General features: G+C 37.3%; 1 protein-coding gene across 2 annotated transcripts in view; it reads left to right on the plus strand.

Annotated features, from left to right (window-relative positions):
* Positions 1 to 18,250, plus strand: part of ADGRL4 (adhesion G protein-coupled receptor L4) — a 75,960-nt gene that overhangs the window by 46,602 nt on the left and 11,108 nt on the right. For both annotated transcript variants that reach the window (XM_065657120.1, XM_065657121.1), the window contains 8 exons: positions 1,676 to 1,849; positions 1,942 to 2,125; positions 4,374 to 4,490; positions 5,587 to 5,780; positions 7,020 to 7,190; positions 8,706 to 8,909; positions 9,940 to 10,160; positions 10,255 to 10,321. In XM_065657120.1, coding sequence (XP_065513192.1) covers positions 1,676 to 1,849; positions 1,942 to 2,125; positions 4,374 to 4,490; positions 5,587 to 5,780; positions 7,020 to 7,190; positions 8,706 to 8,909; positions 9,940 to 10,160; positions 10,255 to 10,321 — 1,332 coding nt within the window. The remainder of the gene's footprint in view (positions 1 to 1,675; positions 1,850 to 1,941; positions 2,126 to 4,373; positions 4,491 to 5,586; positions 5,781 to 7,019; positions 7,191 to 8,705; positions 8,910 to 9,939; positions 10,161 to 10,254; positions 10,322 to 18,250) is intronic.

Raw genomic sequence — 18,250 nt, forward strand, 5'->3', positions numbered from 1 at the left:
TAACAACTTGCTGGGAATCTGTGTGTTCTGTTTCCAGCAAAGTGAGCCATGATGCATGAAAAATTCAGAAGTGTGGTAATCACTCAACTGGTTCTGTAATTTCTGAAGTTACACATTGCTGCATTTACTGATGTGCAATTATTTGCTTGTTCAGAGTTGAAAGGCAGCAAGATAGCTTACAAAAGTAATGTCAACAAATGACAAAATAGAAAATGGAGCAATAACATCCTGGTATGCTAGTATATTTACTCCTAAAGCATAGTATGTGGTACAGAATTTATAGACTCCAAGGCACTGGGCTCAAGATCTTTTTCACCGGAGGCAGAGATTCCTGAAGCAAATTTTAAAAATATAATGAATTCACTGTTCATTAGTGTACAGTTATAGTATTGTCTAATTTAAAAGGATAAATGAAACATAAGCATAAATAAATTAAAACCAATTGTACATGTTTGCATTTTACGCTAAGCAGTTTGCTGAAGTTACAAGATTAAGAAATATATTAATTTAAAGGCTTTTATTTACCTAGTGTAAGGTATGCATTGTAGTAACATACTTTCTATGTTAACCAGCAGTGTAAAATATTATATTAAATATAATACATACTTACTGCATTCGTGCATAAAGACATGGTAAATGCCACAGCAGGATCTTAGATTGAAGGTTGTTATTTGTTTGGAGTGGGTTTTTTTGTTTTTTGTTTGGTTGATTGTTGGGTTTGGGGTTTTTCTGAATATGAAGTCAAACTAGATGTAAATCAAAGTAATAAGGCAAAATACCTCAATTTCATATAAATAACAGTGTCAAGTTTTAGCCAATTTTTTAGCCTGCATTCTAGTTCTATTCAGCTGAAGTCAAAGATGAAGGAAGCCCCATGAAAGCTGTTCAGCAGCAGAGACTCCCAATCTTATAAAATCAGGTGTTGAGGGGGGTTTTTGATGGATAAAATCTCATTAGATTTCAGTATCACGAAGTAATAATTCTTTTCTTTTTCACCCATGAGACTGAAACTTGCAATTTTAGTCTTCATCTCACCCTCTCTAGTTTATTACTTTTTAAACTAATTGTTTTATGTAAGTGCATTTAGCAGTTCATAAACTGAAGCAGCGAAGGTGAAATAGGCAGTACAATTTCATTAAGCCACCTACTTTATAATCTGCATTTCAAAAAAACAAAACAAAACAAAAACAAAAGCAAACACAACCCCCACAAACAAACAAAAAACCCCCACCTCAAAATACAGAAATACTGCCCATCTGCTCCCACCTCTTCAGCTAAAATTTAACAGAAAAGACTCAACAGAGTAGCCATATCACAAATATTTATTTATTTTTGCAGAACATTTACTAGTTTGTTTTGACGCATTAAGATAAATAACACTGAGCTACAGTAATAAAAAAGAAAAAAAAAAGAAAGAAGTGTAATGATAGCAGATGACTTTAAAAAAAAAAAATCATAGTTGCTTGTTAGGGTTATACCAGACTTGTGTAACACCATTGATTTATAAGTCAACCTGTTGATTTAATTACTGCTTCTTTTTATGCACAAGTGCATAAGAGTCTCAAAAAACAGTATGTTAATTCATGGAAATCAGTCATTTGCATTGGGTTTACTTTCATTTGCAGAAATGTGACTTCACCTGTTTTAATAAGATGTGAATTTTTATATTTTTCAGATTAGTCATTTTAAAACACCTCTGGAGATGCTGCAAGAAATTAATAAGAATACTTTGGGACCACTTTCACCTGTAGATGTGATTTCATATGTTGAAGCACTATCTTTTTCATCACTGAATACCATGCATTACTCGGTTTCTGACAATGAAGCACTTCGTAATACAACCGTTAATGTGAGTGGATCAAGCCTGAAAGCTGTGTGATTTTGTCTTATTTTACAAACAGTGTATGACTCTTCAGCTTAAAAATATCATTTTATTTACAGGTTTTTGTTAGCACGCTGAACAATTTTTTACAAAAAGACAAAATTACAGTCTGGGAAGCTCTTCCTGTAGATAACCAAAGACGGAGCCTGACTAAGCTGTTGCACACTGCAGAACAAGCGACACTTCTCATGTCACAAAACTTAAAAAAGACAACACAGCTAGATGCTAATTCAAGTGACATAGGTAAGATAAAGAAAATAAATCTAAGGTATACTTTAGATGTGGGTTACACTAAGAAGTTTTTCAGCACAATTATGAAGATTAGAAATGCTGTTATGTGAAACACACAGGTGTTAATTTGTATGAGTTTCATAACTAACACCTCACTTTCAGTGTAGGTATCATAATTTTCAAAGATTGAACATTAGAGCCCAGAACCCAGAAAAAACTTGAGTGGCTTTGGGAAGTTGTCCTTTTAGAGTGTGTTTCAATCTCTTGCTATAGTCATACTGTCACAGTGAATCTGGATGCATCTTATATGCGCGAAATTATCTTATACACCTTATATGCATAAAAACACCGGTGGAATCAAAATTGTATTTGCTCTATACAGATTTTTTACCCTTTTTGGTTCAGTGAAGGTATTGTAAATGAACTTGGAATAAGGATTGTACTCAGTGAATCCAATCTTGCATGGCTTTATTTTCAGAGAAATTCCTCATTTTCAGAGGAATTTCAGAGAAGACTTGGTTAGCCTCAACTGCACCATTTTGCTCTCCTACCCTGCCCCTGCGTGCTGGTGTCTTCACACCAAATCCTGCTGATTTCCCTGTGGTAATAATAGTTCTACCATTCCTTCAAGGGAAGCAGAGTAAGGGTAATACCACCTGCTTTTGAAAATCCTCATAAAGCATTGCTGATTCCTTTGGCACTGGCCACTCTTTTGTTTTTGTTTTTCCTGAATCTAGTCAAACTGCATGTGACCTGATTTCTTATTGTAGATTCAGTACAGTCCTTCAGTATCTCTTACTGGTTTTTCCTGTTTTATAAGATGATTTGATGAGAAAAATTTCTCCTTTGGTCCCGAGGCAGGTCAAACCTCCTGTTCTTCCCTCACCTTTCTGAAACTAAATTAGCAAGACTGATGAAAAAATAGGGAGGGATTTCGTCCATGACATAAACTGTGCAGAAGCGGGTTCCCGCTGGTGCAGAGCACCTCTGGGCGTGCGGCAGATCCGGAGCGGTGCCAGGAGCTGGCGCTGAGGGGCCTCTTCCCACCACCCCAGCTGAGGGCTGAGGTGCTCGTGGCCACAGGGCTGAGGCCATGAAGGTCGAGCAGAGGGACGATTCGGGTGCAGCCTCTGGTGGCAGTGTGGACACCACTTAGTCTGAGGCGACAAAAAAAGCTGATAAAGAGAATGGGAAGGAATTTCCATGTTGAAAGATCAATCATTTTTTGGCTTGCTTTTGTTCCAAAATGGGAAATTCTATGATCTCTTTTCCAAACTGGCCCCAAAGACTAACATCTTTTGTTATTGACTCTCAGCATGAATATATTTTCCACAGGGCTTATACACACCCCACACATCTATTCTGGGACAAGACCCACAGCATTACCGCTCTCTCCTCACTGCTTGTTATGGTGCAAGCTCGTGAGCTACAAGCTTTTCAGAACTCTAGCCATGGAAAACTATTTCTTACGTCCTGACAAACATTTTCTGACAGCTGGTCTATTGAATAGCTCATATTATTTTTGTGTGCTGTGCTATAAGCAATGCAGATGGTCTAGCTTAGTGATATTCCTCCATCAGTCAAGTTTTAGATTTGTTTGTTGTTGTTTTGTCTTCTTCTTTAAAAAAGCCCTGATTGGCTTTTTTTTTTTTTTGTTCCCATCCTGGGTGATTGAAACTCAGCACTATAATGAACCAAGTAAAGAGCTCAATGTCCCCTAATGTAGTTTTTGTCCTGAGGGGTGATACTTGTTTGTTTGCTTTTTGACAAGACACATCATTATTTCATGGTGCAGTGTGCATTTGGTAGCATGGATAGATAACTATAAAATATATACTTCTCAAAAATTGGCTTTTATCAAATGTTGCTATTCAGTAGAGAATTTTATGCTTTGCTTTTTATAATTGTGATTTGTGGTCCCTTTCAGAAATGCATCTTTAATAAAGCAATAGCTCTTTCTAAAGTAACCTGCATTATTCTTTCCAATGCCTAATTTAATGCAAGGTAAATAAAAGACTATATTTTTCATGGAAGGAGTAAAAAGTATGAGAGCAAAATGTATGCAGGAAAATAACAAAATATAGAGGTTTAAGCAAACATGTTATATTAATAGCATTTTTCTTGAAATATTTGGCATAATCATATATTCTTAAAATTCACAGTAATTATGCAATCCAATAACACATTTATTAACCCAACTGTAAATTATGGTAGACCATAATGGAGCTGTGATTTGTATAGTATTTTTCTTCTTTTGCAGCACTCAAGGTTTTTGCTTTTGATTCACACCACATGAAACACATTCACCCTCATTTATACACGGGGGGAGATTACATAAAGATCTCTCCAAAGAAGAGAGAGGAATCTCATCCTAATGGTAAGAAAAAACAAAAAGATTAGAGAGTAGGTGGATTAGTAAACACCTTGGATAGAGTTTGGCCCACTAGTAAGTAACCGAATTTGCAGTTTACCAAGACCGAGCTTCAGCTCTGCTAACTACAGAGGAGTCAAGGTATTTTTATCTCTGTCACCTACCCCATATTGTCTCAAGACTGATATTTCTAACATTTCCAGTGGCATAGTAAGCATCCAGTGAGTTTTAAAACTCAGAAACCTGAGTTTTATCGTTTTCTCAGCCATATATCTACGGTGTGACTTTGGACTAGCCCCTTCAACGCTCTGTGTCAGTTCTTCTTCAAAAATTGGTGCATCTTCTCTTTTTAGAGTATATCTCACTGGGGCAAGACCGTGCATTCTTCAGTACCAAAACCAGCAGGGCCCAGGTCTTGATTTGGACCTCAGAGTGCTACAGAAATGGCTTATGACTACTGTCATAAATGAAAATAAATGTGTTTAAACAGCTCTGGAATTAAACCACCTAAACAAATAAACACAGAGAAGATTTTTTGAAGTCTTAGTCTTCTAGCTAATTTGAATCTCACCAGTATCTAAAACTAAGGTCTATCTTGGTACCAGAGAGAAAAAGCATGACATTTTTTCAGATCAACACTGCATCCTAAAATACCTTTTGCTTTCTTTTTCCCTATGTGTCTTGCATCCTGGCTCCACCGTAATGGAAGCCAAGGCAAGCCAAGTACTTCAGAGAGGCCTAGTATCTCCCTCAGGTCTGAGCCATTTTAGTTTATGAGACCTGACACTACATGTGCAGCCAATTGCAGAAGAGCAGCAAACATAAATTACTCTAGAAAAAATATATATGCATCTATCTAATTAGAATTTCCAATGCGAACACACATTTTTATTTCTAATGGCAGTTACATGGTTTTAAATAAAGCTATATTTCATTGTCGCTAAAACATTTTTATAAGTATTCCACAAAGATTCCATCTGTTTTGCATATTTTATGCAATAGCAGTAATAATGTCGATTGTTTATTGTTTCCTTAATGTCTCCAATTTTGTTCTTCTATAAAAAACCCACAAACTACTAAACATGGTCTGTTTGATTGATAGGCACCGTTGCAGTTGTCTTTCTGCGGTATAACAATATTGGTTCTTTGCTTTCATCGCCTAAAAACCACTCCTTGAAAGATACTTCAGAGCAGAGACAGACAGTAAGCTCATCAGTTATAGCTGTTGCAATTAGCTCAAATCCACCTTCACTCTATGAGCTTGAGAAAATAACATTTACCTTGAAGTATGCCAAGGTAAGGTGGTTTTTTTTTATTATCAACTTCAAATAAAACCAAACAATAGGTAATTATTTTGTGTAATGTAACCGTACCTGCACTGTATAATATATTGAAGACATAATGCTGTTGTTTGCTGATGTGAGTTTAATCTTATTAGAGAAATAAATTATAATCTCAAATGTGACATCCTAAGTGCAATATACTAAATATGATACAGCTGAAAAGTGCTATGGGACTAAAGCAAGGGCAACGATGCCATCTTTGGTGGGTTGCAATGTGAATAAAATGTAGATGCCTGAATCAGAGAATAGTACAGGACCCTGATTATTGAAAGCTTCTCAGGTGGTTAAAAAAGCATACTAAACAAATAAACAAACAAAAGAATAAATGCTTCAAAATAATGCACGAAGTTAACCTGCAGCTAAGAGTTAACAGAGAACCTATAGTACTGAATCTTTATTATTTCTGAAATCTGAATGCATTGATTTAAGACTGAGAGTTACTGACTTCAATTGTATATGAAGAATCATCTAAATAGCACCAAGAATTAGCAGAAGCATAACAAGAAATTGAAGCTCTGTAGGGAGGGTGGGCAGTGGGGCAAGGTGTTAATCTTGGTTATGCACCTTTTAAATTTGTTGCTTTTCTTCTAATATTTGAGCTAGATATCACCTTTATATAAATTTGCATATGTTTATACAACATCTAGCACAGTGGGGACTTTGACTAGTGTTAGTAAGCACTAGCCATAATAAATAATACTAATGGTCTTATTCATTGCTGTTTTCACAACTGATATATCAGGTGTGATGTGACCCTGCCTTTCTCCCAGATTACTTAGTAAAATGCACAAAATAGGTCTCAGTTTTTGAACTGCTTGTTTGGAAGGAACTATGAGCAGGACAAGCAATGTGTCTGTAACCTTGGGGTTTAGTCCATGTTTAGCAGGTGCAGGAGTAAATATAACAATGTTTTCAGTAGGTAAAAATTCCAACACCTTTGCAAGAGCCAGAAGGGTTCAGTAATCCAATTAGCCTGCATGTTTGGTGGGGTGTTAGCTGTGAGGATAAAATGCTTCCATCCCCAGACTTGTTTTAATTGCTTGGAATAGGCCTTGCAGAATGTTTTTATTTCCCAGCCTTCCAATGGTAACAAGCAATTTTTAATGAATTGCTCTGGCTAACGTAAGAAAAGTCTCTAGATAGGACATATCCTGCCTTTTGCCATCAGTAAAACATCTTGTTTCTGTTCCAGACTGCAGATAAAGATATTAAATGTGCATTTTGGAACTACTCAGCAGACACAATGAATGGCAACTGGGCTACAGAAGGCTGCGAGCTGACACATTCCAACTCCACTCATATCTCATGCAAATGTAATCATCTGACGCATTTTGCTGTTTTGATGTCCTCAGGTGGCTCTGTTGTAAGTGCTATTTTAATTCAGTGTTTTACCTGATACTTTCTCCTGTCTTCATTCCTCATGTTTCTATTTCAGTGCAACTTATGTACTTTTCCCCCTTTAGGTTGTCTCTTGTTTTTGTTCAGCAAACACACAATTTATTGTGCACAGAGCAAACAAAATTCCTCCCGTATGTGTTTGAATTTCCTTATGTCCTCACTGCAGTATTACAGAGCAGTGATGCAGCAAAGTATCTTGTTCCAAAGACACAGTCTGTTGTGCTTATTTTCGGTGCATTGCTTTAAATTTTAAATCCCAACTTTAAGACTGCTGTGGGATTTAACTGGCATTCATTGGTGGTCAGTAACCATATGGCCCAGAATTTGTCTCTCACAAAACTTTGCCACCCATTTATCTAACCTTGGCATCTAAAACTCTGCTTTAAATTCTCTCCTGAGAGTTTGCAATAGCATAATCAGTTTGAAGTTTATGACTGTTAAACATGGACACCCATGACCAGCACAAAATAATGAGAATGACCACTCAATTTATGTCCTTCTTGTATTAAGGTGCCATATAGATTTCCAGGGTCTGTGTGGGGATCTGAAGGAGCTCAGGTCCTGCCTCAGGAGACAGCTTTATGAGGTATCAGGACTGACAGCAAGCAGAATATTAGCATGAATATACTGCATTGAGACAGTTCCCTCACACTGTGAATTTCATGCTGATAGAGGCTGTTTCCTGGTTGCTAAATAGCATCCTAAGTCTTCAGTTCAGATTTAAAACCTTTGCAGGTACTTATATCGTTATTTTGAAAAGAAAGGCTGGGAGGAGAATAATCTCTGGTCCTTTATTTAGAAAAAAAATACTTGGATACATTTTATGGTCAGCTGAATACTCTCCCTATGCTGATGCGCAATCATGTATTTCAGAGATTCTTTGTGCAAATACCAAGCAGAAAATGTAACTGTTTTCCTGTAGAGAAAATATTCACATCCAATATTAAAATAGCCTGTGTTTCTTTGGAGAATGTTCATGTACAAATCTGGAATAGCATTTGTTTGAAGTGATTGTTATTTCAGAGTCTTGTTTTGATCATGTTGCAAATTCAGTAAGACGGTTATTCAATTTTGCTTATCTAAGTCACTGCTGTGATAAGTCCTTTTATATTAGAAAATGTTCATGTCATATTAATATATGTCCTACTGCCAGTGAATTTGTCATTCACTAAAATGATCTGATTTTTAAAATCATATTAGGAGATACTGATGTTAATAAAAAGTTTTATTAAGAAATATCAGAAAATGCAAGAGCAAGAATGTGTGCAGTTCATTACTAATTTCCCCTAGAATTATATCTGTCTCACAATAAAACAATACTTTTTAGATTATCCAAAGTGTACATTTGCAGTGAAACTCTACAAACAGCTTTGATTAATATTTTGTAGAAAAGAAGAAAAGAGCTGTATTATAGAATGAGGTCTTTCTTGGGAAGGTACAAAGCCATTCTTCTAAATATTATATTATAATTTTCCCCTAGGGTGTTACAAATTATAACATTCTTACAAGAATCACTCAGCTAGGAATAATTATTTCGTTGATTTGCCTCTCCATGTGCATTTTTACATTCTGGTTCTTCAGTGAAATTCAAAGCACTAGAACGACAATTCACAAAAACCTCTGCTGCAGCCTTTTCCTGGCGGAACTTATTTTTCTGATTGGAATTAATATGAACAATAATAAGGTGGGTAGTTTTCACTTGTATCTTGATTTTCTGTTGTAAATTAAATATACAGTATAAGATATGATCTTCCATCTACTTGCAGTATTTCCCAGTATCGGCATGAATGTTCTAGTGACACTGACTTCCCAGTCTAGTAACAGGGAATATAAAATGATAATTTAAAGAGGCAAGGCCTTCACCTGAGCTGCTGTATATTGACTGTGCTCCTTGGGTTTCATTTAAACTTTGTCACCATAACCAAGTCTGTGGTCTCAATGTGTTCAGCATTTTCACTTTTCACATCCAGTTGGATGCTGTGCAAAGCCCCATGGGTGGCGCTCTGTGTGACCATTTTCCCTGAAAGCTGGGCCAGAGCTGCAGTCCCAAGCTGGAGTTTAAGATATCGTGTTGTTGGCTGGAGGACCCCTTTCCCTCCTGCTTGTGAGGTCTTGACCTGTTGTTTTTCATACAAGTTGGGCTGTTGATTCTTGCATCTTGGATTCATTTTAGGAAATTAAACTATGCATGAATTATCAAAAAACCCCTACTATAAATAGCTGCATAGGATTTAATTTTTTTTTAAATATGAGCTATGATCCCTGAGGTATCATTCCAGTATTGATTGATAAAGAAATATCGTTGTAGAAACACTATGTAGTAAAAAAAGTTATTTCAGAAAAAATTGCTTGTGATGCCTCATTACATTTCTTTCAGAATCATAAAAATAAACTTTGTCTAGATAAGGAAAGCGAATGGACTATTGAACTGTAACTGTGGGATCAACCTTATCAATTTATTTATGCAGTTTTTCTGGGAAGGTGTTCCCCAATTTGAAAAGTTGAATGTAGACCCTTTATTTTAGCAGCTGCTACAGAAAACACTAGTGAACAAGTGTGCTTGTGGGCATAGGCCAAGTTCTTGTCAATCAGCACTACATCTGGGTTGCTGAACCACCACTTTAGAGTTGCTAGGTTGCTGTGCATATGCTGTTATACTAACAGAGACATATTAATAGAATTATGACTCTTGCTTTCTCTGATTGAATTTCTAGCTCTTCTGTTCAATTACCGCTGGATTACTCCATTATTTCCTTCTAGCTGCTTTTGCGTGGATGTGCATTGAAGGTATTCACCTCTACCTTATAGTTGTGGGAGTCATCTACAACAAGGGTTTCTTGCACAAGAATTTCTATGTCTTTGGCTACGTCAGTCCAGCTGTTGTTGTTGGAATCTCCGCCGCTCTGGGATACAAGTACTATGGCACCACAGAAGTGTAAGTCACTGTTTCTGTGTCCAAATCAACATACGTAAGGACTCAGTAGTCACAACAGCACATTTCAAAGCATTTTCTGCTGTTTACTTTTCAGATGTTGGCTCAGCACAAAGAATAACTTTATATGGAGTTTTATAGGACCAGCATGTCTAATAATTCTTGTAAGTATAATTTTCATTTTTTATTGTAGTACATAAAACTGATAATAAAAGGTGTTTAATAATCACCCACCCATTGCCAGCATAGCTGTGAGTGCTAATTATAGGGCAGAATTGGCTAATTTAGACCTTTTTATAGTGTCTCTAAATTATTTATGTGCTATACATCTAAATACTTCACTAGCCTGAAAAAATGAATGTTTAAAAAAAAGATCAGTATAAGATCGGAGCTTTTTTTTACTCTCTTACTTTTAACCCAATGGTTTGAGAAATTCTGTGAAGCATTTCTGGTTTTTAAGAAGTAGCATCTTTGTATGTTGTTGGCATCTCGGCATGGCTCAGCAGGAGGTGTACACAGACACTATCCTATCAGGCAGATACTCTGTTTTTTCAAACGTTGTGCGACTTAATCTCTTATCAGTGATCGGTCATCTTTGTAAGATTAGACTGTCATCTTTACGGTTTTATTACTCGTGTGTACCCTGTCATCATCAAAGCTATTTTAAACTAAATTGCGACGTCAGAGAAAAGAACCCGCTATTTCACATGGGCAGACAAGTCAAGTATTGATAGCCCTATTTCAGCCGTGAAGAAGGCCTTTTTAATTCTTATTGGAAGTGGTTTCAAACCTGCAAATTTTGCAGGTATTATGTGTTCAGTTCTGAATCGAAACATTTTTGGTGCCTCGGGAGCATTTCTAAGTGCTGTGAAGTTTAACAAACCATTCCAACTGTAATGGGGCATTATTGTGTATGACTGGGTTGACAGTGATCTGGCAATAGTTGGAGCTAGCACGAGGAGAAGGTACAATGGTGAAGCCCTGTGACATCTATGGTCAAGTCAGTTCTAACCCTTTGTTGCTTTTTAAGCTATTTGGTGATAAACGCGAAGATTTGTAAAAAGGAAGAAGTGGCAGTGCCTAATACATACAAGATGATAGTAAAACACTTTTGTTTCAATGCATTAGCCATTTCAAAGCTCAATAAAATATCAGGTATAATTTTGGTCAATTTCCACCCTCAATTCCTACTGTGGATTGGGTATAGACTGGAAGCAACCTGCCAGATGCAACTGCAGGATGATGCCTCCCTGCCTCACCCTCCTGGTGAGCACAGCAGACTTTCAGAGAGGCGAGGCACCAGAACCTTCCTTGGCTCAGTGCTTCTGGAGTCAGATGGCCCTGGCAGCCAACAGGTTACCACGGTAAAACAGAATCATGGGGAGATACTGTCCTTTACTAGGAAATTCTTACAATTCCTAGGTTTAAGTTGGCGATTTGCTGTTTTCTCTTTGGACCTAGTCTCTTCCATGAAGGCAGCAAGGTTGGGATCGTTTTGTTGTTGCTCTCATTTCTGTTCTTCACCTGCCTTCAGGTGAAGATTTATGGGCAGCGATGTATCACTGCACTGACAGTACAAGAAAACTGCACTATCAAAATACACAAAATGCCCAAAATGAATGCATCTGTAACCTCGTTTTCAGCCCCAGCTGAGCTGTGCCTGGTGAGGGCTCTTAGGCACACAGCACAGAGGCAGAGCAGGTCTGCAGCGGCTTTGGTGTCAGTCTAGCTGGCCACAGGGGCACATCCTGCAAGCCGAGCTCTGAAGTGCATTGGAGCACTCACGATCTTCCAGCAATCCCTGCAAATTAAAAGAAAAAAGGGAAGTGGTAGAAGTTGATACAGGCCCTGTGCACCAATGCAGTTCTCCTATGGATGAGGAGAACAGCTAGATAATTTTTTTTTTTTTTTTTGCCCCCACTCTCTTGATTAAATGAAGCCACACATGGAGCTATAGCTGGACAGCAAATAGACCTGTGGTTGTTTTACTGTTTTAGTTTGTGTTATGGAAGTATTTTGTCATAGCTTGTATTTGCATACCTTTATTATTGTCTCTTCACAATCGTGCACTACTAGACCTGGGAAGAAAGGCAACTCCTTTTCAGCAAGCTGCTTCATCTGCTGTGTGATTTTTTTGAGCATTTAGACAGCTTATTTTGATGGGGTGACAGCAAATTGAAGGCTGAACTGTAAAATGGATGTTTTCAAAGAGGGCAGGGAGTGAGCTAATTTGCTCACACCCAATCTAGGTTATTGTCTAAGGAAAATATGAAAAACTTTATGAAAATAGGTACTGATTCCAGAAAATGAAGTTGGTGTTAGATGTCTGCTCTGTGGAAGGCACGTTGGTGGTGCTAATTCTGTTTCCATTGTCCAGTCTTCCTGTTCAGCATGCTGCCTGGGCACCACCATAATAAAGATTAAACTCTTTCCAAAGTAGTGGCCCTCAGGAAGTCCTTTTAATTACTAAAGCCCATCTCTTTCTGAGATTCCCATTCTGCCCACAGTTATTAAAAAAAAAAAAAAAGGAAAAAAAAAAGGCAAAGAAAGAAATTTTTAAAAATCTGATTAAGGACTATGGAAATAATATGTTATTTTTGTACTGGGGTAACCAGTTCGAGCACCACAACCCTCATATAGAAAGCTGCAAAATCTGTAGCTTCAAGCTTAGTTTTAATCCTGAGCTTCATCTACTAATAGCATTTAGTTTGCAGGTTTTCCAGGATAGCCTGGAGACTTTGGATACCAAACCTCTGGAGAGCCACTCACCACAAATCTGATTCTGGCACAAAAACATTAAACTCATAGTCAGCACAAATGCCCAGGTACCCAAATGGTGTTTTCAGTTTCTGTGAATGGGAGCTCAGGAGACTTGTGGTTTGGATTATATTGTACTATGCCTTTGAGACAACGTGTAAATGATGAAGAACAGAACCGGTTCTGTATCAATGGATTTTCTGCGCATTATTTCAAACACATCCTTGGGCTTTAAATCTGCAGTAATACTGAAGCACAGGGAGCTCAAGTGCTTATCTGGAGAACAAAAAAGTTCTCTGAATGCCTAAGCAGTAACACTACTTCTGAAGGTGTTTGCTTATTAATATTAAGGTTCTGTTAGAATTCTTAAGTGTAAAGCACTGGCCTTATTGATCCCATCTAAAAATTGTTATTATTACTATTAATATTATTAGATTGGTGACTGTACATGAAAAGGAATGGGTCAGAAGCTCTTTAGATGGAGTTACGAAAGAAAGGGCATTTTAAACCTTTGTAAAGCAAGCTGCAAGCTGAAGATAATTTCTACAACTTATTTCTTCCTCCTAATATTTGTAATCTTTAGAACCACAACCATTTTAGCTAAAACTATGCAGTAGATTAGATCAAAGCATACAACTACGGAGAAATTATTTATAACAAGTATTTAAACTTTTTAATAGAAAAGTGAGTTTATCACAAGCTTTAAGGGACAAACATTCACACACACCACAACCCATGCCTGATTGAGGCAAATACAAATATAAGCTCCAGAGATAAAAGGTATGAAAATGAAAAAAAAATCCCTAGAACATTTTCTTTTCTTTTGTAATACACTCCTACAATAATAATCTCCCTGTAATAAGAAGTGCATAGAATGGAAATAACCATTTGTCTGCAGGGTAACGCAGCTGCAGTTTTGATAAGCATATAATGTCAGCCAGGCACAAACTCCTTCCCATTGTGGAGGACTTCTACGTGGCTTCCCCCGCCTCTGGCACGACAGCTCGCTCTGTGTTGAGTGGGAGCAGACCTGTCTAAGAACTTTATTCTGCATCACCCACGTTGCTGGAAACTTCATTTTTAAGCTCTGGGGATGCAGGATAAGTCCCTCCACTTGTACCTACTGTGAGGGACAGATATAGGGTAGTTGTCGAACCAGCAGAAGAAATTATATTTGAAAGGGTTGGACAAAGACTATTAATGCTATACTTATGAAAGTCTAACAGACATTAAATGGAAAATTTGGAAGAGAATCGCTGCTACTCCAAGTGCAGCTATAGGCGGCCCTTCTATAATAACATACCTGTCTCCCACAACCTTCTGCTATTAAATCTGTTCGGTTGAGCTTCATGCGGGAAGTTCAAAGTCACCCATGATACCATGCACCTTTGCAGTATTGATGGAGTCCTGCAGGCTTGACTCTTGTACCCACTGTCACTGACACAATAAACGGGCATACATCTGTGAGGAACCAGGACTCAGTAGTGTGACATGTTGTAACATTAACAGGTGCAATTGCGGTTTAACAGTATCAATCTATCATTATCATTTTTTGAGATCACGTCTGTAATAACAAAATGCAGACATGCTTTTTGAGATTGGAACATTTCCAAAATTGAACATCATCCAAATAATCCCCTCTGTGGCTTTTATCCAAACATCCTAGCGCTGTGCAGTGAGGAGGTGGCTCCTCTATGCTCTTTCTTGTTTTACTTCTCTAATGTGTGTTATCAGAGACCTTGAAGGTGTCTGGCTTGGCTGCAAGCTCTGATTTCTCCAAATAATTGGTAATTGTAGTGTTTGCCACTACAAAAATGTCTTATAAATGGACCCCGCAATTTTCAGAGCATTCTTGTAAACTCGAGTTGGAACATACAAGCCAAGAATGCTTCTTGGGAGAGGTATCCTCAGAAAAGCCAAGTTATTTTTATTAAGTATTCGTGCATGTAGCAAATGTGATGAATAATCAACCATAAAGCAAAAATATTCTAAGAATTGCAGTGATTGATTAACCATACTGTTTTGAACTTCCCATGTATAAGTGAATGAGTAAATGAATAAAATATACAGATTGCACTTGCAAAATACAAAAAAGTGACATATGAGTGATGAAAGCAGGCTAACAGTAGAGTAATTCTTTTCATTAAGGAACTGCCTGCATATTCATTAGAGCTAGTCGATTACTTAAAAATATATTCATCAGATAATTTATTTGATGAATTTTACCATTATTTGTCAAATAATTTATTCAACAAAAAAGGTAAAATTAATGGAATAGTGCATTCATCATATCTTATCGGACAGCTCTAATACTTATTCAGTTATGTGCATTTGGGTTGATTCAGGATTAGTATTACTGCTGCAATCAATGCAGAAAAATTTCCTGGCAAATCCGTTGCTCTGGTGTTTTCTCATATACTCACAAATTCCATGTACTTAATACTCTAATCTAGGCAATTCAAACTGCACATCTTTCTTGTAGAAAAGTAAATATTAAAAAAGTTTAAAGTTATACGTTTTCCCCAACTTCAATATCAAGCATGATCTGACAGCCCATTGCTCGCATTTGAAAAACAAAAAAAAAAAAAAGGAAAAGCACAACACCCTTTGAGGTCAATCACACCACAGTGGTGTAATCAGGTATACTACCTCTTCAGGCTTCTTCACATTATTATTCCTGTTCTTCAGTGAAGTGGATCATGTTCGTTATTCTTGGTATTTCTTGATATTTGAAGGGGTACTATAGAAAAATATTTTTTACCTCTGATCTCCATCAAAACAAACCATATCACCATCTTACATTTTTTAGTGAATATTTATGCTTTGGAAAATACTGTGTGTGGGTTTGGGTTTTTTGTGTGGTGGTTTTTTTTTTCCTTTTTTTCCCCAAAGGGTTATTTGTGATAAATGCCTAGTTATGTTTCTTAGATAGATGAGAAGAATATACTGTGTACCATTTACTGTACATTTTTTCAGAAAATAGCTGGTTTAAACATTTTTTATATCTAATCTTATTCCTCAGTCTGCCTTTTTAGTGGAAATAAATTTCCTACAAGGACTAGCAATGGCTTTATTATTCTTTATGAAAGAATAATAGTCCCCTTTTCATTAGCCCCTCTGTGGCTTCAGTTAAGGGTGTCTCCATTGCATTTCTTATGCCATTGTGACTAAAGTGGAGATAATTAATTACATAGTGGCGTTAAAGACTGAGTCTGCAGCTTTGGTGGGAACAGATTAGTTCAAACCACAATGTTGTTCAGCAACAACAATACCCGCTGTGCTAAATAATCACTGAGTCCGAAAGTACTTGCCCTGTTCAGTGGACAGGACCTGCTTTAATCTCCAAGCCACAGCTTCCATACTGCCATACCCAATGGATGCATTTTCTCAGCAAGACCAGGGCTTTCATGTGAAATTAAGGTTTTTCCTTCCTGGCCTCTGTCATAAAAGTCCCTGTTCTAAAGCCCCTGGAAATACTTGGAAAAAGAGGCTGTGGCCATTAGTCTAAAAAATGGAAATTATTTGCTCTTATGTTGTTGCATAGGAACAAACTAATCACATAAGGCTCAAAGATCCTTGAAGGATGTTCCATATAAAAGTTGTTTGTTTGTTTAAAAAAACCCCAACAACAACAACAACAACCACACACCAAACCCTTAGCTAGTAGTGTTAGAAGAAAGAATTTCTCCCTCAGATCCACTGAAAGGACGTTAGACTTGGAAAGTCAAGTGTGTTCTCTGTCATCCAGAGTGAAGCAAGCAGAAACAGCAGGTGAGGGAGTACAGGTGGATGCCCAGGGGAGGGGGAAGAGCACCCGCAGGTGCCAGCTGGCTCTGCAGATTTCCTGAGACGTCCCACAGCTCGGTGCAGGTCAATGTCCCAATGTCCCAATGTTCATCCTTTTCTAGCAAGGTAAATTGTGCCCACCATTTTAATAGAACCATGTATATTAAGCCTCAGTGGATTTTTTTGTCAAGAAAGCCACACACCTATCTGAATCAGGTTTTTATATATATATATTTGTTTTACATGTTCTTGTGATTCTTTACATTGCTTTGCTATAAGCTTAATTACTATAAACACATATGCTTACCCTAAATTGTTCGTTGAAAGGACACTGTAGGTTTGCTTTGGATAGTAAACACAGACTGATGATATATTTTGGATTTAGTAATTCCATAATGACTACATCCACACTACATATTTTCTCACTAAAATCACATTTTCTTACACTATTCTACTGATCCTTTGATTAATCACTTGCAGGCCTTTAGAGAGGCAAATTTAAATTTACAGTAGTAATTGCATGTGAATACTCTGTTTGGAAATTTCACTGGGTCATTGAAAGAACTTTTTGTGGCTTTGAGTAAGCCACAGCATAGGATTTTGTGACCACATCTGCAGCAGAACTGTGAATATTTATAGAAGCAAAGGCCCAAATTCTTTAGAGGATCTGGCAAACTGTGGAAGGCACAGACAGCTTTCTGCCAACTATTCACACCTCCAAAGTGTCAAATATAGCCTGTTGTCAGACTCGACATCTCAGTCGTGCTCCTGATGCTGCCTCCCTCCTGGTAGCTCATCCATTCATTGAAGCTAGTTATGCTAAAAGGTAATATACAACTATTTTGCTGCTCTCTGCCAGGTAAAAATAATTCTGCAGGGCTCCTACATAATGCTCCAGCCTATGACAGGTTTGCATTTGTGTAAAGAAAGCGTAGGAGAGGTGTAACATGTAGTCTCAAGTCTTGGATGCAGTTGGAATCAGTTCATTAAACCACCTGATTTATGTCATTAGCAACTCCCAAGTAAATATGCCTTCTCAAAAGCTTCTTGGAAAAAGAGGTGAGTAAATCTAGTAATTAATTTTACAGCAACCAAGACAGACCCCATTCCCATCACCAGATCTAGCTGGGCTGGTGTTTATGGCTGAGGTCAGGTAGAGCTCTATTGGTTCATCCCCCCTGACCTTGGCTGCAGAACTGAGGTGAAATAAAAATGTCTAGGTTAGTATGTGTTTAGATTTGCAACTCAATAAGAAACAACATTGCATCCAGAAGTCTGCGAAACTGTTTACGCTGATGAGAAATGGAAAAACCCCGTCCATTTATTTATGTATTTGCAGCTTGGTGTAAGTGTTCTAAAAATATAAAGGAAACATTTAATTGAGTCCAAATCTTCAGCTTGAGGTATGTAAAAAATCAACTTTGAAGCATCCGTATATAAAGAGCAACCCTATGTGAAAATTATGTATTTCCTGAGATAGGGTTTGAAATAAACTCATTTTACCTTTTAAAACAAGTGAAAATATTAAAATCTTAGAATCATAAAATTCT

This window comes from Caloenas nicobarica, chromosome Z (genome assembly GCF_036013445.1).
Source record: "Caloenas nicobarica isolate bCalNic1 chromosome Z, bCalNic1.hap1, whole genome shotgun sequence".
In the NCBI taxonomy this organism is placed as follows: domain Eukaryota; kingdom Metazoa; phylum Chordata; class Aves; order Columbiformes; family Columbidae; genus Caloenas; species Caloenas nicobarica.